The following is a 27,607-nucleotide window of genomic DNA, read 5'->3' on the forward strand; positions in this document are numbered from 1 at the left end:
AGACTGGGAGAAAATGAATAGAAGAAAGAAGAACAAGAGTAGGTCAAGTGAAAAACACCAAATGGATTTTAATTGGAATTTTTTTTGGAGTAATCCTTGTTCTATACTGAAATAAAATAAATTGATGGAAATAGAAAAAAAAAGGTTGGTAAGAATGAGAGTGCAAGACCTGATAAGAGGAGGATTTGTAATAAAAGAGCTGTTCTTCTTGTAATTGCTTCGTCGTGAGCAGTCTGGCTTCTTCGCTGTCATGCCAAATAAAGCGTTTGAATTCAGAGACAGTGAAGGAGATGTTCTGCCATTCGTCACTTCTGCTCGCTTTGGGATGGGAGGGGAGCAGAAGCCTCGCAGCTCTCTGTCTCCGGTAACGGAGGCGGCAGCAGACGGGCAGCGCCGGCAGCCCAGCAGTCCGCGTTAAGGAAGGCGACAATGGACACGTAGAGGAACTTTCATTTGCTCTCGACCTATTTTCGACCAACTCTGGACAATATCTATATTTTTAATAAAATATGCCATAATGCACGCTTTGTAAATCCTAAACAGCAGATGGCGGTGAGCTGAACATCACACCGCAGCCCGAGCCAGCCAGTGTGTTGGGACTGTCTTTTTAATACTTTAGTGTTTTAAAAAACTATCTTAAACTTATTTATGCGCCGGTGGATGTTTTTTTTCCGTCTAAATATTTGACCTCAATAAGAGCTCAGCTTCAATAGAGCCTTCATTTATTTTTGCCTTGACTTGGGAAGACCGACGGGAATCAAAACAATCTCCTCACAAGGATGCTACTTCAGCACCGAGTCTGCTAGACGATCCCGACAGCCAACATGTTCAGGCGAGGTAAGACTCACACCAAGTGAGCCACTTCGGCCAACAATTATGTTTTTATTTTTTATTGTTGTTTTAGAGTTGCTGGGTAGTCTTTTAAGTTTCATTTTGGTCTCATTATAAACCACATATTAATCCGCCCCGGTTGCTCCTTAAACAGCCCTTCAGCCCTCCATCCGCCCAGGCGGCCAAGACTGGAAAGCGGATTAAATATTTATTCACTTCATGTAAAAATTATTCTTAAAATAGCAAACTGCTGCCGCACTGCAGTTTAAGGAGCCTGCTGGACGAAAAGGGCTCGAGCCGCTGCTGATGCTGCGCGCGCGCCTGTGTGTGTGGGAGCGTGAAGGCGAGCACGTGAGAAGGTGGTTGTAAAAAGAAGGATAAAGTTCTTAGTTTTGGGCGTTTTTTGTCGAAAGTTTGTTGGAGGGATATGAGCCACGTTTCTGCCTGCGTAATGTCGAGTAAGCCTATCGAACATATGTCTGCAGGGAGAAATGGTTGAGATTAAAGACCCACTGCCACTCCGATAAAAATCGTGTTTTTGGTGGTTTTAACATGTGCCTGTAGCATTCCCCTCATGGCGGGGGACATATATAAAGATATTTAAGTTTAACTTTGTATTTCTGAGGATTTTGATATTGAAAAATATGCAGGAAAAAGCTTGTAAGTACTGTGACGTAGGACCTACTACTGCAAGCCACATTCTTCGTTTTCCTCGTTCGAGCTGGCATTTGGCTCAAAACTGTACAGCTGGATAGCTCCAAAAACATGCTTCATAGGTCAATTGGCAACTCTAAATTGTCCATAGGTGTGACTGTGAGAGTGAATGGGTGTGTGTTTGAGGACATTCTACCCTGCGACAGACTGGCGACCTGCCCAGGTTGTCCCCTGCCTTCGCCCACAAGTGGCCGGGATAAGCTCCGGCAGCCCCGTGAGCCCGAAAGGGAATAAACGGTTAAGAAAATGAATGAATGATGAATGAATGGATAGCTGCAATAATGCTCACCATTTTTGTTGCACCTCTAAAGTTATGCTGGGGCTGTGAGGGACTGTAAACTAGCTGGAGAACATGTAAACAAAGGGATGATGGGGGCCTACTCTGTGTTAACAGTCCCACCCACAACTCAGGGGCAAATTTTTCTAAAGAACTCATGCTGTTCTGCAGAAACTATGTACAGTAAACCCTTGTTTTATAGAGGGGTTAGGTTCCAGAAAGAACCCGTGATAGGCAAAATCCGTGAAGTAGAAATCTTTATTTTTTTTTAACAATTATTATACAATTAAATACTCTATTGTAAATTGAAAAGAATGAACAAACCATTTTACAGGCTCAAGCATTTGTTTCACAAATAAAAGTACTTTAGAAACTTTTTTTCAACAAATAACTTCTGCACTGTACTGTCAAATAATCATTTTAATCATCGATGTGAACAGAAGGCTTCAAATCGCGGATATTAGCCCCGCCCACCGCGACCCCGAAGAATTGGATTAAACGGGAGAAAATATAAAATGATTATGAAAAAAATACAAAGTACAGTGGGACAAATAGTGACTCAGGTGTATTTCACTGCTCTTCAGACTGAGCCGCTGCATCCTGACTCCACTGCAGTGTTTTCTTCTTTTGAAGCCCGCGGTGCAGCTGTGTTTGTTCGGGAGAAGAACATAGTGATTGGCAGTTGTTGTCGCTCTTTTTCTATGGGTTTTAGAGAAACTCGAAATTGCAAGAGAATTTGCACGTGCGTAATGTAAATTTGGCCAGCTGTTTTACATACATGTACATATTAAACTGCAACGTTATTGACGCACAGGTAGAGAAGAAGCGGAGTGACTTTTTAGCCAATCAGAATGCAGAACACAATGCACGATGCAAATCCGTGAAGTGGCGAAACCGTGAAAAGTAAACCGTGTTGCAGCAAGGGATCACTGTACTAGAAAGTCACTCAGCTGTTGCTTTTGTTTTTCTAATTTTGGCTATAAAACTGGTAAAATCATAATGAAATGGCCACTGGGAACATTTCTACAATAGATCAAAAGATGATTGGAGTGGGACTTTAAAGCAGCTAAAGGTGTAGCTTAGTATGTTCTCTGTGGTGACAGTGAGACATAGTGAGGCTGAGCACAGTGACTTTGCCTTTCGGCAGGTTAACAGGTAAGCTCCAACCTGTGAAAGCATCTGTCTTCTCTATTTGCACCAATAATGATAAAAATAATAAAAATAATAAATAAATCACTTTGGAAGTCAAATATAAAAATGGACAGAAACAGGCAGAAATGTCAGGATTTGAGTTTGCTGGTGACTCATCTGCCAGTCGTCTCCTCCAAAAGAACATCTTGGTGAAAGGCATCAACAGTTTTGCGACGAGTTCCGAGCTGCTGCTGCGAAAAACTAGTGGCGGAAAAAGAAAACACAACCCCCCCCCCCCCACCATTCCTCAATGGAGACATTGCATTTTTCTGCTGTTTACATAAAACCACACTCAGACACCACAGTGCACATCACCCCTCTTTGGTCTAAGCCTGGACACAAGCTGGGTGATCTCCTCATTAAGGATGAGACCTAATGGGGTTGACAGAGGGCTGATTAGTGCTGTCACCCCCCCCCCCCCCCGCCCCTTTCTGTATGTATGTGACAGACAGAGAGAGTGGCTCGCTTGAGGGAGACAAGCTTCAATTTTAATCTTGCTGCAATTTCAGTTGGGTAGCACACGCCCACTTACCCGTACACCCGCTCAAACAGCTAAAAAAAAACAAAAACACACTGCTTTGCACAATGATGTGTTGCTGTCAGTCACAATAATACAATTCAGCGTAATTGTGCAGTCAGCCTGCGATACTACATCTGTCACCCGACCTGCATGCATGTCTCTCCACTGAGGAAAAGTGGAGAATGAGGATAAGGGTTTTTGGTGTAATGAAAATGATCTTTTTCCTTATGCCCCCCCCATCCCTCTCTATCCTCTCTGCTTGGGCAGCTGCTGCTGCCAGCATCACTCAGAGAAAAGAGAGGCCTGGCAGGCTGATTGGCTGCTAGCTTGACTGGTTTGGGTAACAACCAAAGCTTTTTCTTTTTTTTCTTTCCCAGAGAGTTTTTAAAGCTTGATTTGTAGCATGATATTTAACCTAAAGCAGACAGACACTACACATACATTATTTTTGCACAACACTTTTAAAAACACATCAGATAACAAAATGTCTGTGTCCATCTTAAAAACATTTGCAGTAATAGTTTAAATGGATTAGCTTGTTTGCAGAATATTTAACCCCTTGACGCCTGAATTAATTTCCAAATATGACATAAACGTCACTCATGCTGTTAAAGGTAAATTTGGAAGAAACGTGGTTTGATGTAAATTTGCATCAATAGTAATACACAGCATCCTATTGTTAAAGTTTTTCTTATTTTCAGTTACTTTTAACTAGCAAAGTCTATAATTTTATTTTAGTTCAAGCAATCATTTAGCAAACTAAATAACTATATGTGACGATTGTAAGTATCTGTATGTGGATTTTCTGTGAAAAGGTTACATTTATAGAGATTTATTTGCATTTTCCTCCCCCCAAAAAATCCTCTCATCCTAACTACTTGTGTCACCGAATATCTTAGTCTGTTACATCAGTCTTCTGTATGTGTGTGTCCACAGTGGCCCAGAGGAACACAGATGCTGATTCACCTGTCCTTTAGCATGCAATATTCTAATGCATTTGTGTCATTTTTGCCTGATACTGTTCCTAATCTTTAAGAGAGACAGACGGGAGGAGAAACACATTTGCATTGAGTTGATGGTTTGCACTTTTATGGAAAACAATATGATTACGCAACTTGTATTTTATAAATGCCAGCACCTGAAGGCACAAAGCTCTTCCTCTCATATCATCGACTTTGACTGATGACGTCTTTTTTTTTTTTGTTTTTTTTTGCCTTTGCTGTGACTACACTTAAAACACACACAAAAAAAGCAATATCTGAGATGTGAAATTATTATGCAACTACCTCCAGCTATGATCTTCTTTTTGGATTCCTCCGCTCTGCTCTGACAATTATGCAAACTTTCAGTGTCAATATTTGGTGGTAAAACTGCAACTTTTCTGAACTTGTTTAATATTTCCATGCTAGCTTGAGCAAAAAAAAAAGAACGTTGTTCTAATTAAATTCCAAAGTTTGGGCCTAAAACAGCTTACTGTTACCAAACAAAGTGGTGCTTCTAATAACAAAAAGGCAAAGAAGTGATGTGACGTTCAAAGTCCTCTCCTGCTGGAGACTGCAGAGTTGGCACACATATATTTAGTCTAAAAGCTATTATCTGGAGGACAGTTAGACAAGGCACTCCTGCTCTTTCGCCTTGTTTTGCACACATAATCCCCTTGGTGGATAATGCTAACAAACGGCTTTGCTATAATGTGTTTAAGCGGGCTGAAGGGCTCCAAATATTAGTGTAATTGAGATTTGAGAGTGATCCAAATGAGCTCTTGCAGTGCTGACATCCCGATTTCACAAATCAGGACCTGGTTTTGGAGAATGTGTCACTTTTGTGGAGGATGTAACCTAATAGCCAACCAGATCATCTCAGGAATCAATAGATGAGATGGAATTCAAACGACAATCAATTACATCTGTAATGCAAGTTATCAGAGAAGAGGACACAACGAACCAACACGCAGCACACACGGCGAGAATCCCTGTGACAGCTCTGCATATCAACGACCTTTGCAAGTGTTCCTTCTCTCTCATCTCAAGGTTACTCACAGACTCATTCTGTCCTGTGTTTCCTCAGCTCAGAACGCTCTGCCTGCCTAATCTTGTTTTATCATTTAGCTGCACAGCAATTTTCTGGGAGCCTGCGTCCCATTTATAATTGATGCCCTGTGTAAATATGGTAAAATAATTACAAGAGCCGAAGTGTTGCATTTCTGATCCGTCAAAGTCGGACAAAAAAGGCCTAAAAAAGGGGGGGGGGGGACAAATGTGTGAAATTGTGCTGTACACCACCTGAAAACCTGTGGTGCATTCGACGAAACACTTTTTTCATGGTAATAGTATGTCTAAACTTAGCCTGTGTCATAAAATGAAACTGGGTTGCCTTCAGACTCTTTTCCTTGACCTAAACAGAGCAGAATGGGTTCTTTCATCGGATGCACCAAGTGTCATTAATATTCAGAAGACTCTGGTGAGTGCAAAGTGCTTCTCTGTCGACCCCCTGTGTAACTCCTGTCATTTAAGGACATCAGCCCAAATTTGAAATACTCAGCTGCAAACATAAAACATTACCCAAAATACGGATCCTTGTGTTCTATTTTGCTGTGCTTTTGGCAGGAAATGACACACTGTCCTGTAATTCTCACGCTTCATTAATGGTTTAGTGTAGAATTTTATTATAAAGGGAGGTAAACACATAGAAAAAGTTTAAAATTGACACATATGACATGCTAAATATAGAGAGGTAAACAAAAGCGTATATCTATAACCCCATAGGACCTAAAAGCAAATGAAAAATTAGCTAGCTCTGCAGATAGAAATGGTTTATTCCTGCGTAACCTTTCAACTTTAAGTATGATGGTATCTAGACAGCTCCTACTTTACAGACAGCACATGGAAATGTGGCTTCATAGTCAATAGAAAAATCTTGCATGATCAAATTGTCCAATCAAAGCAGGGATCTCTCCCTGTCAGGAGTCCTGTAAAAACCTCTGATTGCAGGTTCACTTTGCAACAGCTGAGGGGCAAGTTACATGTTCAGTTGTATCTGATGGGAGAGTGTGAGAAAAAAAAAGGTGTTTCTGCATCTGGGAGAGGAAAAAGACTTTGCAATGAAAGAGGGGTGGAAAATAATTGCGTTTGATCACATACTATAGCGAGTACAAAGCCTTCAAAAGAAGGGTGTGATTTTTTCGTGTGAGCCTCGGGAGTCAAAAGTGCGAGTGCCAGAGCCGAACCCAAGAGTGGTTCCGTACGCTAAACAAATGCTGGTGTAGAACAAAAAAGAGGAGAGATAAACTACGAGATAGAGGAAGAAAGAAAGAAGTCAGGAAACATATGATTATTTGGAAACACACTTCACCTGGATGATAAAGAAAGGCTTCCTGCAGAAAGACAGAGCCAATGGCAGGTGAAGACACTTGAGCTGATGGAGGCTGATTGTGTGGGTGTGTGCTACAGTCTTGTGTCTCTCTCGGCTCAGGAACTTTGGTATTTTCTTGTCACCAGAGGGAGTGACAGCTGGATGAAGCAGTCGCTCGCGGGTGCGTCTTCATCTGCTGATTAAAGTAAATGAGCCACGGACATTTTTGAGACGTTTCTGTCAGAGTGTGACATGCGAGGATGGATTGAAATTTCATGTATCAAGTACAGAAAAAGACCGCCTTTGTTAGCAGTAACGAGACAGCCCGGCTCTTTATAAACCTTAAAAATACACCCACCTCCATCCCCGACCTACTGAACACCAACTTACAGTAGGGCAGAAGGAATTTGTGATTATACAGCAGTTTTAACTAATAAACATGTGGCTTTCATGCTGCAAACCTAGCAATTAGATTTCTTGTTCAATTGGCTGAAATTTTAAGAGAAAGAAGAAGAAATCCCTGTCAAATTGGATTTTAAATAAAAACTTCTTCATACTTTGTTTTCATCTGTTTACTTTCATGTTCACACATTTCAGTCTTAAAGTCCCTGTCCGATCATCTTTTGATTCATTTTCAAAGTGTTCCCAGTGGTCTTTTAATTATAATTTTTAACCAGATTTTAGTTACAAAATAAAAAATAAAAAAAACACCAAGCAAACAAACAAACAAAAAAGTTGTTTTCTAAGACATAGTTACTGCAGAGCGGCAATACTTCATCAGAAATTTGCCTCTGATGCTATGTTCTAATCGGACGTGATGCGTGTTCAAGAACGTGCTAAACAGGCTTTCATTAATGTGCTTTTAGCATTTTGTGGTCACACTGGACTGTTGCTACATGATACTACCGCATGCACTCAGTTTGAAGAGGCTTGGTGCAAAACGTCAATGGGGGGCAAATCTTGCTCCAGGCTTTTTCTTTCAAAGCTCTCTTTCGACATATGAAAGACTTGGCGTCATTTCATTCTGTTGGGGGAAAACCGGAACTATTAATTCATCCTTCATGATCAATTTTCAAACAGTTGGTACTTTCGTGAAATGAAAAGGACGCTACCCATGTGTCCCTACTAAATCATTGTCTCTGATTGGTCAAAGTTTAACTGGTTTAACTTTCAATGCTTGTTCAATAGACATGCGTTTTGTACGTAGAGCCTGAAAATGGACTAAAAAACTTGCGTAGCGATGCATGAACGAGAGAGATTTGAAAGAGTAAGCCCAAACTTGAGTGTACACAGACTTTTCATTGGAAATGGTTGCTTGAACGGCGTTTCTGAGCCCGGTGTAAATGTAGCATGAGTGGTGGGTTGGAGTGTTGCCAATCTGTTTAGAGTCTCTCCCGCAAGCTTACAGCCCTTCACAGTTCCAACCTAACATTACCAGAGCAACATTAAAGCCAAGAAATACTGGAGCTAACCAGCTGTACAGTTTTAAACCAGACGCCAGCTTGGATGAGGAAAACCAAGATGTTCATGGATCCAGTCGTCTAGAAGTGGATTCATCAGAATGGAGCAAAGCAGGGATCTTGTGGCCCGCCGACCGTAGCACCTACGCCACTAATACAAGCTATTTTTAAACAATATTTTTTCGCCTTCTCCTGATTCACAACGATTGGAGCGAAGATGTTCTCAGAAATGTAATTTTAAGCTTAATTTGCTTTTAAATATGTCCTCCATTATGAGAAAAACACTACAAGAATTTGTTTAAAACGCCAAAAACCCAATTTTCATCAGAGTGGATCTTTAAGTGCTATTTAGACTGCAATGTATTGCAAAAAATAAAATAAAAAATAAAATCACAAAACCTTTATTTAGCCAGAAATCCTTGTGGATTCTATATTATCATTGTATTTTTGTTTGAGATTTTTATGCTGGATTCAAAGAGAGAAAAGAAGTTTTGGCAGGTTTCGACAAAGATGCAAAGTCCTGTGTTTGTTTATTGTCGCTGATACAAACAAACAAACAGTGCCTCCACAGTGATTTTCTAAAGGCAACGGCTGAATGAAAATTCCAATCTTTTGTGCATATCCCTCCTGCAGGATGTACAGTATCTCCTCCACCCCTCCTCTCCTCTCAAACCTCATCTCCTTCCATGTCTTCTCCTCTGTAGCTGGTGCGCTCTGTACCTGTTGAATAATTGATAGCTGTTTTGGTTTTTGAGAAGATGTTTGGAGTCCATGTCTCTCAGCAGCATGGCTGTGCTGCAAGATCACACAGCTCAGTCCATCCTTTCACCGTCCCGCTCCTTTGCTTCCCTTTTTTTTTCTAATGCGGTTCAAAAAACAAGTTATTGCGATAAGCACTGTGTTCATTGTCATGGGTGTTTATGTCTTAGCCAGCGGCCTCAGTTCCAAGTTCTGTCCTGGCTGAGCCTGATATCCATCATTTTTTTCTGGTTAACAAAGAAGCATTTAAACATTGATGAATAAATTATGCGCTCTATTGCTATGGAAACACAATTTGGAGATTTCAATAAAAAAAACTCATTAGAATCTGCTATTTATTATGCCTGCACGACCTGTCACATTCTGCAGCAGGTTTTCCATGTAGGTATCTTGAAGATGCTGAATAAGTCTCTCATTTCAGTCTATTATAAAGTCCCAGCAAAAGAAAACATGAACAGTGTTGTTGCGTATAGTGTTCAATATTTATGTGAGTTGTAGTCTCTGTTGATGCTGGTGAGAGATAATGCGGAAAGCAAGAAACAAACAGAACCTGAATCAACTTTTAGCAAAAAGCTGAAAGAACTTTAGACATAGAATGACTGAGGATAGATTCATCCTCTTTTCAAAATTACAAATATAAAAATATTTAAGGGTGTGCCCTACCTTACCCCCGACAGTTGCTAGGTTGAATCCAATGACCCAGGACCCCAAAAGGGATCAAGTGGGATCTAAAGATATTTTTGAAGATTTCTTCTTCAACATCTTGAAAAAAGTTCCTTTTTTGGTTTTTATGGGTTTTTCTTTGTTTTACTCACTACAACAAATCTTACATAAATTGGCTGAAGATCTACAGATGTAAAAATATGCATAAGAAATCAACTCTTAACAGTTTTCTTCCTTATTATCTTTTAGTTTGAAGTTCTTCGCTCTATTGTAGGGGTGTAATGATTTGATCTGATTTACTGACCAAAAATGGATCCAGGTCATCTTTATCCAAAACTTCAACCAGTGTGACTCAGAGATAGATACCTGGATACAGAAACAGTGCAGGTAAAGTTTTCCAGATTCACTGTATTTCTTACAAGATAATAAAGTGTAAATTAAAACTGTGTTCAAACAAACAAGTAAACAAGCGTTGATGGCAAAACAATTCACATTTTAGTTTTCTAAAGTTCAGCCCACTGTTGTTTTTCCACATCGAAAAATTATTCTAGCACACTGTATGGTCACATGTCTTTGCTATATTCATAGTGTTTCCACACATTGGATTGTTTTGATGGACTGATAACTTTTTACTATCATCACTTGTGTGTTTTCCGCTGTGATGCAATAGTTCATTTTCACATTAGTAAAATAAACCTACTGTGCCTCAATTCAAATGGTATTTTAAAATATTAATATAATTGATTTGTTTCCTTTTTAATTGATTTTATAATGGTGGAGGTCGATTCGATTAACAAGTTGTCTCAGAAGGATCAATATGGTTGGATCGTAGGAATATAAATCGATTCAAGGATTAAGTTGATTTATTGTGTCGTACTCCTCTGAAATGTATTTTCTTGTATCTTTGTACGGATGAGTGTTGGACGTTTGCATTGGCTGCTACCCAGCTTGTAGGGAAATGAGGAAGATGGGTTAAAGAGGGAGAAGAGTTCATCAAACCCTGGACTACAAGTCAATTCCTTCTGATTTACTACATCAATCCCCATCTGTCCTTCAGTGTGTGTGTGTGTGTGTGTGTGTGTGTGTGTTGCAAGTAGTGATTGGCTCAAACAGACACATTGACTCACAAACTCCTTTTTCTCTTGTATTCTGCCCCTCACTTTACTGCAGTATAGACAGACACATGGGGCCAAAGATAGCAGGGCTTACATAACAACATCACTGCATTAACAGGCCCATCTGCTTCTGACTGGTGCCTACACTTATAGTTAAAGCCCACTTTCAATGCTGTACCGTTAACACAAGGCATAAACAGCAGCAGGAACATCTTAACAAACTGCTCAAGCAGTTGGACCAGCTGAAAATTGGAGAATAGTGTTTGCATCTTTAAGACATAGTTTCTTTTTGGTCTTAATTCGAAGTCACCTAATAGACAATTAACAAAGAGAGCAAATTTGTGAGAAAAATACCTGTCAGTTTGTGCCATGTTATACTAAATTAGGGTACTATGAAGCAAGGAGAATCCAGAAGATTACGTGAAATTTTCTAAAGAATTTCACATTTTTGTTTTTCTATCAACTTTGACATGGATTTCTATCTGTACTTTCAGAATCCGCTTTTTCTACGGAATAGTGATAGATTAAAACCCAGAATGTCAAAAGTCTCGAACAAAACTTGACCAAAATAAAGTTCTTCCTTGTTCTTTTATGAGTAAAAACAAATCAGGCTTCAAGTTGCAGTGAGGTGTGAACTGTTATATAATTGTTTTTTATTGGAGAACCATAGTCTTGAGTTTTGTAATGGAATTTGTTTTGATAATTTGTGGAGCAAACTAGAAAATTGCTGTTTCCGCTGAGCATTTTTGTTTTCCTTGCTGAGATTTTTTTTTTAACTAAGAAAACACATACACTTAGGGATGAGTACCGAGCCCCGGTATTGAATGACCGTTCTGCTATCGGTACTGGAGAAGTTGCATTTTTTTGTGTCCCACAAGATATAAACTAGAGGCTATGATGGTGTGGGATTTTTGATCTCTACTCTGCACGCGCTGCCTCTACTTACATAAACATGCGCGGTTTCAGAAGCACATACACATCCTCATTCTACAGCAGAAGTTTCCATCTCTGCGTTCTAATTATTCATTTCCATTGTATTAATTTCCATTGTATTCAATTCTTTCTTGAGTGCGCGACACAACCGCCCGCCGGAGGATTTTGTGTGTGTGTGTGTGTGTGGGTTATTACTGTTTTCCTTCACTCCGTAACACCAAACATGAACGAGCACTGTTAGATTTCGATGAATATCACTACATGTTTTGTTTTGGAACTATTTTGTGCAGCGCAAAGTTACGTGTCTGTATAAACAAAGGCGGAGCCTCCTGCCCTGCTGCTGTTAACCGCGACACCCCGCCCCCTGATGGTTTAGCACCCCGGTGATCAAAAATCCCACACTGTCACAGCCCTAAGTAAGAGCGCACACAAGTGTGCTGGAGTTGCACGCGCGTTCATGTTTGTTGTAAGGGAGTGAAGGAGAACAGTAATAAAAGGTTTCCTCCAGTAGAACGGTGAATGATTCTTTATTAAACCGCTCTGTAGTACAGCTGTGACGGTGTGGGATTTTGATCACCGCGGTGATGAAGCAGCAAGAGTCGCGGCGGGCGGCCGCATCGCTCACTCAAGAACGCACTCAGCTTGGAAATGAATGCTATGGAAATTCCCCCAGAAGCCCTTGAAGTTTGAACACAGGACTCGCAGAAGAAGTAAATTATTAGCAAAGATGAATGTGTTTATTATGGTTCAAATCCTGCACCATATGCAGAACTTAAAAAAAAAAAAAGAGGAACGTGCAGCTTTCTGCAATCTACCTGCATACTCCACCATGTTACCCTACGCAACTGTATTTTAGTTTAGAGTGAACAGTTTACCGTAATTTCCGGACTACAAGCCGCTACTTTTTTCCTGCGCTTACAGCCCTGCGGCTTTTTCAGTGATGCGGCTAATTTATGGATTTAATTGGCAGCCGCCATGTACGTATTTTCGAACTCAGTGAATAGTTTGAATTCTCTGTCTAACACCAAGCACGAGGCATTTTTATTCAACACACCTCTTAGCAGCCAAACAGCATGGAGTTGACTTCAGGTCTTAGACACTTCAGTCATGGTTCAACAAAATGAAACACGCATGCCCGGCCACATCCCAGAATCCTTTGGGGCCATTAGACCCAACGTGCACGTGATCGCCGCTACAATATGATGAAGCTTTCAAGTTAAAAGCAATCGTTAAAAGCAGCGTAAAAAAGTCCACCGTCACCAACGGGTTTGGAAAAGCCGGTTTGCTGCGTGACGGAGAGAACAGCGCATGGAGTGAATTTACACTCCATTTACGGTTTCTAAGGAAACCGTAAAAGCGGAATTTTGCTTTGAAAAACTCACAGCCTCCGTGTGAGTTGGAGACATCTTCTCCTGCTGATTGATCTGCGGGGCCGATGGCAGTCTGAAGGCTCCCACACGTAACAACGCACCCGCCCCTCATACACAAAACGTACAGTTTTAAGTCCGATTGCTTTGCACAGAAACGATTTGCTCCATCCACCGGCGCAACGGGGACGAAGTGCTCCTCCTTGAAGCTGCCCTGGCCAGAGGTGTCGGAGTAGAAAGGAAGGGGAGACAAGGAGCGCGCGGGGCGGGAGCGGAGCGCAGAGGCGTCCGCGGAGTGCAGAGGCTTCTGAATTCTGACGCACGCGCCGCACTGAGGCGCGCGTATCGCGCTGAGGCGCGCGCTTTTCAGTCGCCGCTGCTTTATTTTACCGTTGTGTTTTCTAACCAGTCCTGTTACTCCCATAACGCTGCTGCGACACAAGCGGAAGGAGAGCTTTTCCCGTTCACCCCTCCATGCACTGCTGCTAATTCTTAAACACGTACAACAGAATGGCGAGCCGGGCGTTGGCCCCGCCTTTAGCCCCTAAGACTCATGGGAAATGTGGAATCGCGGATGTAAATTTCCTCATTATAACTGAGGGATGTAATGTTGATTATATGGTTACTGTTTGTAATTTTATGTTAGATACCTAGATTGTCAATAAGTAAAAAAAAAATGAAATAAAAACACCATAACTGAGGGACTTGTGAACAGAATAGAGCTCCATGCTGTTTGTCAGATGTCGATACACTCAAATACGTGACCCAGAGGCAAAATTGGCACCACCCACAATGTGCTAATGAATTGCACTCACTCTGGGATGCTGGGCGTGATCTGTCAGGATGACAATATCGGCTAACACATGCGCGGCTTGTACTCTGACGCGGCTTGTGTATGTATAAAAGCAGTCAAACACGTGAATATGGGTGGGTGCGGCTTGTAATCGGGTGCGCTTTGTAGTCCGGAATTTACGGTATTTAATTTGTTTTATATTTATTATATATATAATATATTTTTATATTTAAAATATTTAAAATAAATATTAAATAACTTATTTTAAATAAAAATTAAAATGAAAATATTTAAAATGTATTTATATTTACATTTGTTTTATATTTATATCATGACAGCAATATGTCAAAACATTGCTGTTTATTTTTTCTTTAAATAACTTTTTTTTAATGTATTTTACTTTTCAAGTTAGAAACATGTATAAAGTAAAATGTTTTGTTAAAAAAATAATGTTGTTGCATAATGGGGAAATACAACACTTTATGTTCTTAACTTGTTATTTTATTTATTTATTTTTTATCCTCAAATAGTATCGAAAAGAGTATCGTTAAAATACCAGATTGATAAGCAGTATCAATAAGAGTAGTAGTACCGTTAAAACCTTAACAATACTCATCCCTACATACACTACAGGCTTGTTTGACATTGTCTAGTTTACCTCTTTTTGTTTTACTATTGCTGAGCTAACCATCACCAAAACACACATGCCTTAGTCTTTACAGGATCAGACATGGCGGGATTTTGCAAGTCTTAGTTCGACTGCTTCAGAGTGACATGAGAATGCAATGGCAGAGAAAACAGGAAATGTGCAAATGTGGATAAAAACATTGTTTGTTTGCTTTCATAGACTATTTGTGTCTTCACTCGGAGTCCTATTATAACTCTAAAGCACGGTGTTCATATGTGCACATTTATAAATAAGTGTTTCAAACTTATATAACAATCAGAGGCCCAGCTAGGAATTTTGTGCATACTAATATTAGCATGTTTTTTTATTGGTTAGAATGAAAAATAGTTGAAAAGAAAGTAATCAGAGGGGAACTGAACATTATAGGGATACATTTAAAAAAGCAACATGCATAAAAAATCTATTTAAATGCAACAAAGCTGATAGAACACATTCTAATATATCTAGGAGCTGGGGTTTAAAATACTAATGAATAAGCATGGAGCTAGCACACAATGCAAACATGTTTTTGTGCATTTCATCTTTATGGTAAAAATGTAGAAGAAATACCGAACTGTTCAATTGCAAAACAAGTTTACAAGTTGTTACAAGTTGTTCTAAAAAAACACACAATTTGAATACATTTCATCATAGTTCTCAAACTTGCTTTTGAAAATAAATTTACAAAACTTTAAAGGGAAAGCGGGTGGGGTTGCTCCATCTAATGAACGACTACCGCTCTACAGAAACCATGTCCTAAAAAACAACAGGTTTCTTTGGGGGTTAAAAATGGCATAATAATAATAATAATAATAATAAAACACCAGGAACGCTTTTAAAATAGATTAAATAGATGATTAGAGGGGTTCTTTAACAGTGTACAATTCTCACTTTAGTCTGTCTTCGGGTTTTAAGCACCAAGACACCAACACATGGAATCTCTGAATTCGAATATCTTTTTTTAAGTTTTTTTCTTATGGTCCATGACCACCTCCTTTAAAATTGAAGAGACAGTCAGTTAGTGTTAAATATGTACAATAAAATACTATAAATAGTTCTGCAGAGCCAAACCACCAAAGGAGGAAGTGACTTCTTTCATTCAGAGCGGTTAATATTGCAACTTCATCTGTCATAACCATCGTGTTATTGTGTGGATTTATTCATAACATTCTAATTAAGACTTTTATTTTATTTTTTAGCTAAAATGCTAGCTGTTTTAACCATTCATAGAAATTGCTAAGGGGACTTGAAGTAGCAGACTGACCTAACTAAGACATTTAATTAGAGGGGAAAATTGTTTGCCAGGTTTTTTAAATAGAAGGCCACTGTGTGCCACCAGTCTTAATCCGAGGCTAGTGAGATGTGTGCGCGTGCCATCTGGGAAGGAATCCAACAGTTCTAATGACCTGGGAGCAATAAGCCAGATGAATCAAGCTGTGCACCACATTTTTTTCAGGGATCATTACTTTTACCAAACAGTCCTATTTATAACACCTATAAAGGTGTAATGCCACCCTAAAGTTGCTCAGTAATATAGAGTATTTTTATTCTAAGCATGCTTTACTGCAGAAAAAAACACATTTTTACATTTATTAAACAAGCCAAGTCACCAGCTGGGATTAGTAACTACAGCAATGAGATGTGGCATATACTCCACTTGTAAAAGCTTTCATCTGCCTTGAATGAATATCCCTTCTTGCAATCAACTGCAAGCTATCCAAGAAAGAAAGTACCAGCTTTTATTCAACCTCTGCCTTCAGGTCAACTGTTTGACTTTTGTACTTTTTTCGTGCAAAATCTGCCCTGCCTTGCCCTAAATATAGCAGTTTATGTAAGATTCAGATGCAGATGACTTTGGCTTGTGAACAGAAAAACAAATTTTAACATATTTATTAAAAAACAACAACAACAGGTGAACTTCATAGGAAAAATGGAGGTGAGGTGGAGGATGTGATTCAGAACAACTGATGCTCGGTTTAAATACACTTGGGACTAATTACCAAAAACACAGAAACAGCTGCTTGATTGGCAACTTCAACCTGGTGTGCTCGTGGCATGTGGAAGAACAGAAACAGAAATCCAAACTTTTTTATCATAGTCTGTTCAAAAACATGACCTAAAAAACCCAAAAAGGAAAGGGAAAAAAAACCTCACTATTAAACAAATCTTCATTTTTTGCCTCAAAAGATTTTTATTTGGTCATGACTCAGTGCTCTTTACTTGAAAAACTTAACTTTTATAACAGAAAGTTGAGACTGAATCACTATTGTTAGATCTTTTTTTATTCAAATGTTGAAAGTAACAATTGAGGCTGTATTCTGCTGTACTTGTTAAATAAAGGAAGTCAGTGCGCTGACAGTGGCAGGCTTTTTCAATGAAGACATGTAGGTGTGAGTTTAATGACAGAGGCTTTGTAGTCAGTCTGATGTTAAGTGCAAAAAGAAAGACAGATGAATGAAGTTTACCAACTTGGTTGAAAATGAAAGATTTAAGATTTTCATGGAGTACAACCTTGGCTTGTACTAATTGTGCAGTTTTATAATAACAGCAGCGAGATGATAAAACGAAAGCTTAAACAGCTTGGAGTGCAGCGAGTCCCCCACAAACCTGTATAACTTGTGATGAAAATGTTACAAGAGTACTAATGCCCCAGTAAGGATCTGGCAAAGACGCTGCAGCACAGCTGTCAAGAAGATGGGCGACATGCCCAACTACACCAGCTGTGCCAGCCCAACCATCACTTAATCACTCAGAGGGCGAATAAGGGGGATGGGCGATGTGGGGAAGAGATTAGGAACGGAGCGCACACAAGGGTTACAAAATTTGAGATAAGGGGCGAAGAAATTGGCAAGAGGATAAAGTGAGATGCAGATGTGCAGGAAGGAGTAATGGATGCATGACGAAAACCAAAACAGATGCAAAGAACTGTCTAGACGGATGAAGGAGTGGAGGAGGAAATGATTTTTGATCAAGGGGGCACCGGTGAAATAAGAAGGTTAGAAAAAAAAGCATAGAATTTACTTGGAAAATGAAAAGAGGAACCAAAATAAAAAGACTGTCAGTGATGCTTAAGAATGAAGAAAACATTGAGGGCTGAAGGTGGAAGAGAAATATTTAGAAGGAGGAGGAGGGGTTGATGTCAGACAAGTCCAGGTCGATTTCTCAGCTGGCCCTGATCAATACAGTTGCAATCAGGTCTTACAGAAACCAGAAGAATATGCAACCACACCACACAAAGAGAACTCAGCCGGTAATTTTTGACAGGCTTTCAGCACATTTCCTGCCTCGGTGAAAACACTTAGTGGGAAAGTCTGATGTTCAATGACTAAAGGTGAGGACGAATTCAAGTTTTTATATAAACACTCATTTCTGTTGTACACATTTTCTTCTATACAGTACTTTCTGAGCTGCTTGCAGTCAAGAGAAATAAATACACCCTTGGAACGGTTACTGTATACTTTTTACTGGGGGGGATATGAAGTGAAATTCAGCCTTTAAATAATTAATTAAAAAAGCTAAATAAAAGAATAATCTTTATGTATTTTGTGGCTACATGTACCATCGATAGACTGACTGGATGTTCCACAATGAAAAAGGCATCGGATAGTAGGGTTGGGCGATGTCCCTTAAATTGGCCGTTGACGATGTTTGCTGTCAACCATCGGGATGGACGATGACATCGTCGGGGGGGGGGGGGGGGGGTATTTTTACATTTTTCGTTCTTATATAACTGCTATTGGTTTTTTTGCTTTTTTCATTTTATTTCCCAACTGATGACTAATCCGCGATGATCCAGTATAAACTGAAGGAAGTGACTTTTACAAAAAAATAACAAACAAAATAGAAAAGAAGTAGTCCGCTAGTAGAACCGGGTCTAAAAGTGTGTCTGAGCACAGCTCGGATCGTCAGCACACACAGCGGTTTAAGCTTCAAAGCAGAAATGTCGCTCAGTCCTTAGAAAACATTCAAACAATCACGCGGATTTGTGTTTCCAGTCGTGTCCCGACTAAATAAAGGCTGATGTTATTCTTACATGTTTACGTGCAGCCAGCAAGCAGCACCACCCAAAGCTAATGTTGTTAGCCCGTGTTAGCATACTGCTAATCCTGGCTCCGTTCAGAAAAAGCACTGACCACACGGATTAAAATTCAAATGATGAGCGAACAGGTGTTTCATAATAACCGTAACATTATTAAAAGCACGTTTAGAAGATCATCTCGTATTTTACCGAGCTGACATGTCAATGTAAATAGCCGCTCGGCGCTGTTTAACATTGTTGTGTATTGAATTGTTACATACAATAAAGTTTGAAAAAAAAAAGCCGCTCGGCGGAGTTTATAGCCTTCCATTTTCAAACCCTACTGCGCATGTGCGAATGATTTATTCCGACGGAAAGTGTGACCTTAGTGAACGTTTTTATATTCTGAAAACATTTTTCTGGGCCCATCTACACGGTTGGATTCTAATCTGACCATTGATCCCATCAAGATATTTGGTACATGTAACCGCGGCTTATGGTGTCGACGCGCAACGTGGCGGGGGCGTGGCATCACGATGGTGTCTCTCCATCGGGATGTCAGTCACCCATCACGATGGACGATGATATCGTCAATCGGCACAACCCTATCGGATAGTAGAAGTTGGATGAAGTTTGCAGTGAGTTTGAGAGCTGTGTGATGAAATAAGAAGCTAACAAACCATGAGGACGAGCTAATGTATGCTGACGTAAGATGAGAGAAGTAGTGACGAGGAGAAGATAGTGTTCAGTGTTTTGCTTTGGTTTAAAACAGGGGTGTCAAACTCTAGGCTTTGAGGGCCGGCGTTATGCTGGTTTTCCAGAAATCCTACTTTATCTGCTGTTGGTTACCTGGATATGGTGTGTTTAGCCAATAAGGTTGTATCTGTTGGTTAACAACCCTCGCTTAATAGTCACTGGTAAGGGTGAAACATTGATTGACTAGTAATCTGAGAATTTTGTTTCAGCCTAAAAAGCAAAACAGTCTGAGTCTTGACTGGTACCTATTCCAGGCAAACCAGTACATGGATGCATTAATAGATGCTGTACAGTTATATCTCAATTAACTTAAAATGCCCAGAAACGTAAACTCCTTAAACTGGAGGAATTACTTATTTTGAACCTGAGGGAACTCCACCTTTATTTTGCCTGTGACCTCAGACTTGCAGCAATCAATTGACCATTTCACACCCAAACTTCTTAAGCGTGAGCATGAGAATGTCATGGCGTAAAGAGTCCAAAAAGACCAGATCCCCAGTAAACAGCGGAATACCACTAATCATTTTTGATCTATTGTAAAAGCGTTGCCAATGATCTTTTAATTATGATTATTCTATTTTTAGGGGGTTTTAGCAAAAAAAAAAAAACAAACAAAAAAAACGGTTGTTTTGTAGGACATCGTTTCTGCAGTGTGGGAGTTCATCAGAAGGTAGAGCCTCCTCCCCCTCTGTTTTGGAATGAAGTAGAGGGCTTGTGGCCTGCCCAGTGCATTTTCTACATCATAAATATGCCTCTTTTCAAACAGTTTTTTGCTCCTGATTCACAACAATGTGAATAAAAAATGCTCAAAAATTGCAATTTTGGGCATCATTTACGTTACATATTTCCTTCATCATCAGAAAAATGGAACAAAAACACCATTTTCATTAGAGTGGGTTTCTAAGGCCAAACAAGTCTTGAGTCAATATTAGTAAAGAAAAAAAAATGGAGAAAAACAGCTAAATTTGGAAGTTATTAAACCCTTTAAAACTCTACAAACAGAGTAGAAAGGTTTCTGTCAACTTCCTCCAGTTTGTATTTCCCTCTACGCATGATACCTGTCACTTTCTCTTCTCGTCAGTCTACTCGGCTGGTTGGAAAACCATACGTGGTCTTCTCAGTGACATAGAGACAGCCTAATCTTCCTGCAAATGTCATCTAGCATGCATTCTCCCCAGACACGTTTGTGGAAGAGATTTTTTATGTAGTCACATGTTTAAGTGTGCTGCCGTGTGTTGGAGCTAAACATGCCTCTAATGATGCCATATTTTTTTTTCTGAATCACCTGCAGCAAGAAGCGGGTAATGATGTCTCCCTTTATGCCATAACAGATCCCATATGCTGCTGCATTGGGATGAGACATGAGATGTAAGGAATAATGTTTTTTTAATTTTTTATAAAAGGGATTGCGTAAGGGATGGACAGACTAAATTCCTTCTTAATCATCTTCAGATGTCACCAGAAAAGAGGGTAATAAAACCTAATCCACTTCTTTAATCCCTTCCCACTGCCACCAGCTGTTAGGACGCTCTTTTGCTTTTTTAATAACAACAATGGCACTTCTGCAAAGGTGGATAAATTGGATTAAACGTATTATGGATGCTAAACCGTAAACATTCACTGCCTTCGTTTTGGACCCCCACCATAACCTCTGTACTCGAGTTTTTCTTCTCAACTACAATCGTTTCTTTTTAAGCACAAAGCCCCCAGTGGTCCTCCCGTGCCACAGCATAGACTGCGCTTAAAGAGTTAGCATGGTAATACCTTCAGGAATTGCATTCAGTCAGCCAAGCTGGAGCAGAGTTAAGCCCTCACTCGGCTCACATCAAAGGTACCGGGCCATCCACAGCAATCTCCCAGAGAGAGGGGAGGATGAAGGCAGGCATGTATTCCCTTTATCACAGGGAATTTTATGGTTTAGACCTGTGATTCTGGGGGGAATTTTATGGGCTGACCAAAGACGGGCTGCTTCAATTCATTTCAATGAGAGAACTGTCTTGTCAGCCCCCCAAAAAATGTGTGTGCGCTTGAGTGGCGATTATGTGTGGCTGTCAATCAGGCCAGGCTTTATAGTCTTAAATTAAATGTTGTGGTATATAGACTAGACTGCTCATCAATCCCTCTGTGAAACCACTGATTCATGCTGTTATCTTCTTTGACATGTATTTTAAACTTTAATGACAAAGATAAAAGATTAAAGTAAGAAATAAACAAATTAGTTTGTTCAAAGGGCCTAAGTTAGTTTTGTGTTGTGCAGGGGAATGGCTTTATTCCAACCTGACAACTAAAGCTGGGCGATATGGCCAAAAAATGACATCTCAGATTTTTAATTCAGAATTTAATTTTAAATTTTAAGATTTTTTTTCTCCCTACTTTTACTTTCTTTAACAAAAATTATATATGATGAAATATATTTTACAAAAACTATTTTATTTTATACCATGGTCCGGGTGAATTCTCGATTCTGATTGGCTGCTGGGTGTGCATTAAAAAGGGATATACCACAGGATAATCGCACGGTGATAAAAGAAGTTCCGGTCACCTAGCTTAAATGTTTTGTATCACTGCATCGGCTTCTTTAAAACAACCTTTTGCTTCATCATTTGGACAAAAACAAGCAATAAGAGGTGAACTTTCTCTCTGAACTGATGCTTTATTCAACCCATCGGAAAGATCAGCACATACAGTGAGATCAATAAGTATTTGATCACCCTGTGATTTAGCAAGTTCTCCCACTTAGAAAACATGGAGGGGTCTAAAATTGTCATCATAGGTGTATTTCCACAGTGAGAGACAGAATCTGAAGAAACATTCAAACATTCAAGGTTCTGGAGTGGCCTAGCCAGTCTCCAGACCTAAATCCAATAGAGAATCTTTGGAGGGAGCTGAAACTCCGTGTTGCTCAGCGACAGCCCCAAACCCTGACAGATCTAGAGAAGATCTGTATGGAGGAGTGGGCCAAAATCCCTGCTGCAGTGTGTAGAAACCTAGTGAAGAACTACAGGAACCGTTTGACCTCTGTAATTGTTTACAAAGGCTTCTGTACCAAATATTAAAGTTGTTTAACTCAAGTGGTCAAATACTTATTTGTCACAGTAATATACAAATAAATTGTTTAAAAAAATTGTATAACGTGATTTCTGAACTTTTATTCAGAATCTGTCTCTCACTGTGGAAATGCACCTATGATGAAAATGTTAGACCCCTCCATGTTTTCTAAGTGGGAGAACTTGCTAACTCACAGGGGGATCAAATACTTATTGACCTCACTGTATATATATATATATCGCTTTATATCGCCGAATCTTGTCTACAGGGTGGTGTGGCGCGACGCGGACTATTTGTCACGTGGTGCGGCGCAACGAGCCGTACTACGTAACAAATAGTCCGCTTTTGTGACAAAAGTGATCCAAATTGGAAAAAAAACAAGAATTAAGGACTAAAATGGGTGACTATTTATTTCTTTTGTAAGTGACCATGGTATAAGCAGGTTAATGGCCTTCAAAGTATGCATTATCACTTTTTAACGCACGCCGTGTAAGCCTGAACCGTCCGACACGAAGCGTCGGCCTTTAACCCTTTCTGAACATCTCCTTTGGAAAGGGGCTCTAACACAAAGTTTGATGTTTGTTGCTCCAAGTTTGAAGTCACAACACCAGTGACCAAAATCTCCTTTTTATCTACCTGCCAAGTTGGCTGGTAGATTAAAAGAAAACAAAATAATTCTATCGTTTACAAAGAAAAACTATAGGTGTTGTTATAAAAAATGATATTACATTAAGTGCATACAGAGAGGAAGTCGCTACATAATTTTCTTAAGGGGAGAAGATCAAAAATAAAATATCGATTTTCCCAAAAATAAATAGTCTAAAACAACAAGTTCGAATCAATCGATTAAATCGATTGATCGATGACTCACCCAGCCCTACTGACAACCGATACATAGTTGAAAATGTCTGCCTAAACAGAACAGTCTCTTTGCAATAACTAGAACATCTTTTAGTGATTATTATTTTTTTAATAATGTTGATGGTCTGTGCACACGATAAGCTTCTTATCTGAATTTTAAGCAGTGGTTCCTTTTTAAACGATTCAGGGATATCCACATATGTTCACACAGATGTGCACAGATGCCGTGTCTAGAAAATGGGTGATTATATGAAAAATTCTGAAAGCTGGTTCTCCTTTGAGCCAAACTGTTGGTTGTTTTATTGAACTACATTGTTGGTTGATATTTTTGGTGCTAATTTTGATCAAGTCTGACCTGATGAAGTTTTACAAAGTCAGACTGTAAATATGAATGCATATGAATATCATACTTTAACTTTGATTGGGCTACTCAATATCCCAGATAGATAAGACCAGCTGACCTCATGTTTTTTTTAAAATAAATACTAAAATAACCATTTTGAAAAAAGGAAAAGAAAAACTCAGAAGACTCCATTTGTTGCCACACACAAAACACTAATAACAAGCAAAACACTAATAAAATTAAGCAGAAAAGACAAAACCCAAAGAGAAACAGAATAAAAAAAGATTAAAATGTAAGCCATCATAGACAAAAACTAGTGAGCTTTTTACAAACAGCTACAAATTATATTAGATAAACCTGAAACCGCATGAAGTCATTGCGGAAAGAAATAAGCAGAATGGTAAAGTATGGTTTTCTACAATCTTCCTCCACAGACCAAAAAAAATACATCTTAGATCAATAGTTGACTTAAAAGCGTCCCGAGGTGTGAATCCGAGTGTGTGGTTGTCTGTGTTTCCCTGTGATGGACTGGCAACCCAGCTTTCCCCAGCAGTGGATAGGATAGGCTCCAGCAACCCCATAACCCTAAATGGAGGAAGCAGCTTAAAAAGTGATTAAAAAAATGCTGCATAAAATGGAAAATTCTCGGGAGGAAAAAAACTTCAATTGCAAATTTGCTGTTATATAAACATTAATAAAATAAGATACAGTGAAAATACATATTGAAACAAAAAAAAAGATCATTTTTGACAAATGCACAATACTGTTTAATGCCATTAAATCCGAGGTAATTAAGTATTTATAAGATAATAAAAAAAATAATATAGAATAAAGAAATATTTTAAGAATAAGAAAACTATAATGAGTCTAGGTAATAAGAAATATCTCTAATTACAAAGCCATTTAAAAATCTCCACAGATACTGAAGCTTTTAGACTTTCTAGGTTAATTAAACATGTCTTGTAGTTCTAACATTTAAACAAACCAGCACCTGGGGAGTTCTAGACAGTCTATGAAGTAAAAAGAAATCAAGCAATAAAGAAACACCAAAAATATTACAATAAAAAATAAAATGAAATAAATGAATCCTAAAATTGAAAAATAAAAATATGAAATTTGATGCATTTTGTTTGACCCGAATAATATACTTTTTTTAAAATAGATTCACAAATCCTTTATGTTTAACAGATCTTACACATTTTTGTTGTTGCAAATATACATATAGATAAAGCCCCATGAGATTTTAACTTGAGGAAAACCTTTGTGAGGATAGTCATAAACACAAATGGCAATGTTTGCTTTTTCTTTTTGTTAATCGAGTTTTTCCTCCCTGCTACACACTCAAACACACAGAGGTATAAATCATCCTCTCTGGACCTTCACCACTTTAAAATTGGTTTTGATGCACTAAACATTGAACAAGGAGCCCCCGTGAGCTTCAGCTGAAGTACTGTCATTATTTCTCCTGTCGTCAGGACCGAAGTTATTTTGAGCTTCCCAGCAGATCTGAAGCTCTTCTTCGGCATCCTGTCAAAGAAACAGGAGGCCGCGTGCATGCACCCACACAGGATTTTGATGTGTTGATGGCAGAGTGGGAAGACAAAGGAAGGAATGGACGAAGGATTGGACGTGTAAAAATGGGCCTAAAGTTAGGTCAGCTACAGCTAACTATAGCTACAATACTTGCCTTCTCAGTTTAAGTTGGAATAGGATGTTGATAAAATAGGAAAATTCCTGGATTTTAGCAGGGATACATAATACATAAATACATTTTCCAAGTAGTATTTAAAAAATTTCAAACCCTCCAAGGAACTCTGCTGAATCAGATATTTCCTGTTCATAGTAATCTAACTTCTATCAAAATGTTTTCAAGATCTGCTATATTCCCATTTGTGTTATCAGGATACTGGAGCCCATCCAGCCACAGACAGGTGAACAAGCCATTTCAAATGAAAAGTCTACGTGTCGGTAAATGCGCATAAACCGGCATTTCGGGCTTCAGCATTCAAAACTAGTGAATTCACGTGTGGCTACGCAAGTTTTTGAGTCTGAATTTGGGCTCTATATGTACAAAAGTTGACCAATCATGGACTTTGATTTGGTAGTGACGTATAGATGGCGTCTCTTTTAATTCATGGAAGTGCCAACCGTTTGAAAATTGAACATAAATGAGAAATTAATAATTGCGGTTTTTATCCGACTGACATTATACGACACCAAGTCTTTCATATATCATAATAGAACTGTGAATGATGAAGTCTCTTTCAATTGGTTCATAGGTTAGTATCAGGTAACGACAGTCCAGTGTAAACACCATATGCTAAACGCGGGTTCAAGAACCTGTGTTCAACGCATTCTTAAACGCGTGTCACATGCCTGATGTGTATGTTGCATCAGAGACAATTTTGTGCCATCAATTAAGCCATGACGCAAGTAATGCAAACTGTGCATGCACAAGGAGAACAAAGCCCACACAGAAAAGTCCCAGCCAGGGGTTGAGCCCTCTTTCACTGTGAAGTGAAAGTGTGAACCACTACACTTGTCACGGGGGGAAAGGGAAGTACCCAGGCGCAGAGAGGAGAGGAGGCAGGAGGATGCAGGGAACAGGGTTTAATAACATAAACTCGAAACTACAAAAACAAAACCACTGCAACAGGCAGGCAAAACTCGAAACACTAGAAACGCTCGAAACAGGGGAAGACCAGAATACAATATGGACCAGCACAGGAGGAAGGGAATGACAAGACTTAAATACATACAGACAAACGAGACACAGGTGGAAACACTCAGGAAGGATGGGGACCAAAGTAAAACTCAAAACTACAACAAACCAGGAAACACTACAAAATAAAACAGGAAGTTAAACTCAAAACATCACAGAACAAAAAGGAAACAAGGCACAAGGGCAAAGAAACAGAAACCGTAACATTACCCCCCCCTCAAGGAACCGCACCGAGGTTCCTCAACTAAGCCCATGAGGAGGGGGTCCAGAGAACAAACTGCCACATGCAGCAGAGTCTGGGGGACGGCCGGGAGGCCGTTCAGTCCGGCGAGGCGGGTCCGGGGGACGGCCGGGAGGCCGTTCAGTCCGGCGAGGCGGGTCCGGGGGCGGCCGGGAGGCCGTTCAGTCCGGCGAGGCGGGTCCGACCAGCAAACGGCTGGTGACTCGGACTCAGCGGCGGGGGCTCGGGCTCTGGGTCCGCGGCAGGCGGCTCGGGCTCTGGGTCCGCGGCAGGGGGCTCGGGCCAGACGACTGGTGCTGGGGGCTCGGGCCAGACGACTGGTGCTGGGGGCTCGGGCCAGACGACTGGTGCAGGGGGCTCTCGCCAGACGACTGGTGCAGGAAGGGGTTGAGGCGTCTCCGATTCCTTACGGTCTGCCATCCCCCTGTCCAGGACCCTCCTGGGAGCAGGAATGGGACGGGGTGCGTCCGGGACCCTCCTCGGAGCCGGAACGGGGCGGGGTGCGTTCGGCACCCTCCTCGGAGCCGGAACGGGGCAGGGTGGGACCGGCACCCTCCTCGGAGCAGGATCGGGTTGGGGTGCCTTCAGGTCCACCTCCGAAACAAAGACGGGACGTCGAGAAGGGCGGCGGCGATGACGTCGGCGGCGTCCCCCCCTCACAGCCAGATGACTCCCGTCAAAGATGGAGGCAGGGAGCTGGGGACAGTCCAAGGCCCACTGGATCGCGGCCCCGTCCTCCTGCAGAAATAAGTCCTCCCACAGCCATAGGTCCTGGTCGAGAGGGTCCAGGAAGGACTTATGCCGGAGAACCTCTCGCTCCAACCAGGAAACAGGGGAGGACTTAGAATGGGGGGGGCGGTGATGTGGTCGACCCCCCCTTACGGCCAGGCGACTCCCTTTGAAGTCCCTGTAGATCTGGGAAGAGCCAGGGGTCCACCAGAGACAGGTCCCCTCTGCTGGGTACTGGTATGGCTGGT

General features: G+C 40.3%; 1 protein-coding gene across 1 annotated transcript in view; it reads left to right on the forward strand.

Moving 5' to 3' along the window:
• The first annotated feature begins 259 nt into the window (after positions 1-259).
• Positions 260-27,607, forward strand: part of rtn4rl1a (reticulon 4 receptor-like 1a) — a 104,555-nt gene continuing 77,207 nt past the window's right edge. Inside the window, exon 1 of the mRNA XM_023962835.2 lies at positions 260-837. Within this exon, the coding sequence (XP_023818603.1) occupies positions 825-837 (13 nt within the window). The 5' untranslated portion in view covers positions 260-824. The remainder of the gene's footprint in view (positions 838-27,607) is intronic.

This window comes from Oryzias latipes, chromosome 14, assembly GCF_053564925.1.
Source record: "Oryzias latipes strain Hd-rR chromosome 14, Olatipes_Hd-rR_3.1".
Classification (NCBI taxonomy): Eukaryota; Metazoa; Chordata; class Actinopteri; order Beloniformes; family Adrianichthyidae; genus Oryzias; species Oryzias latipes.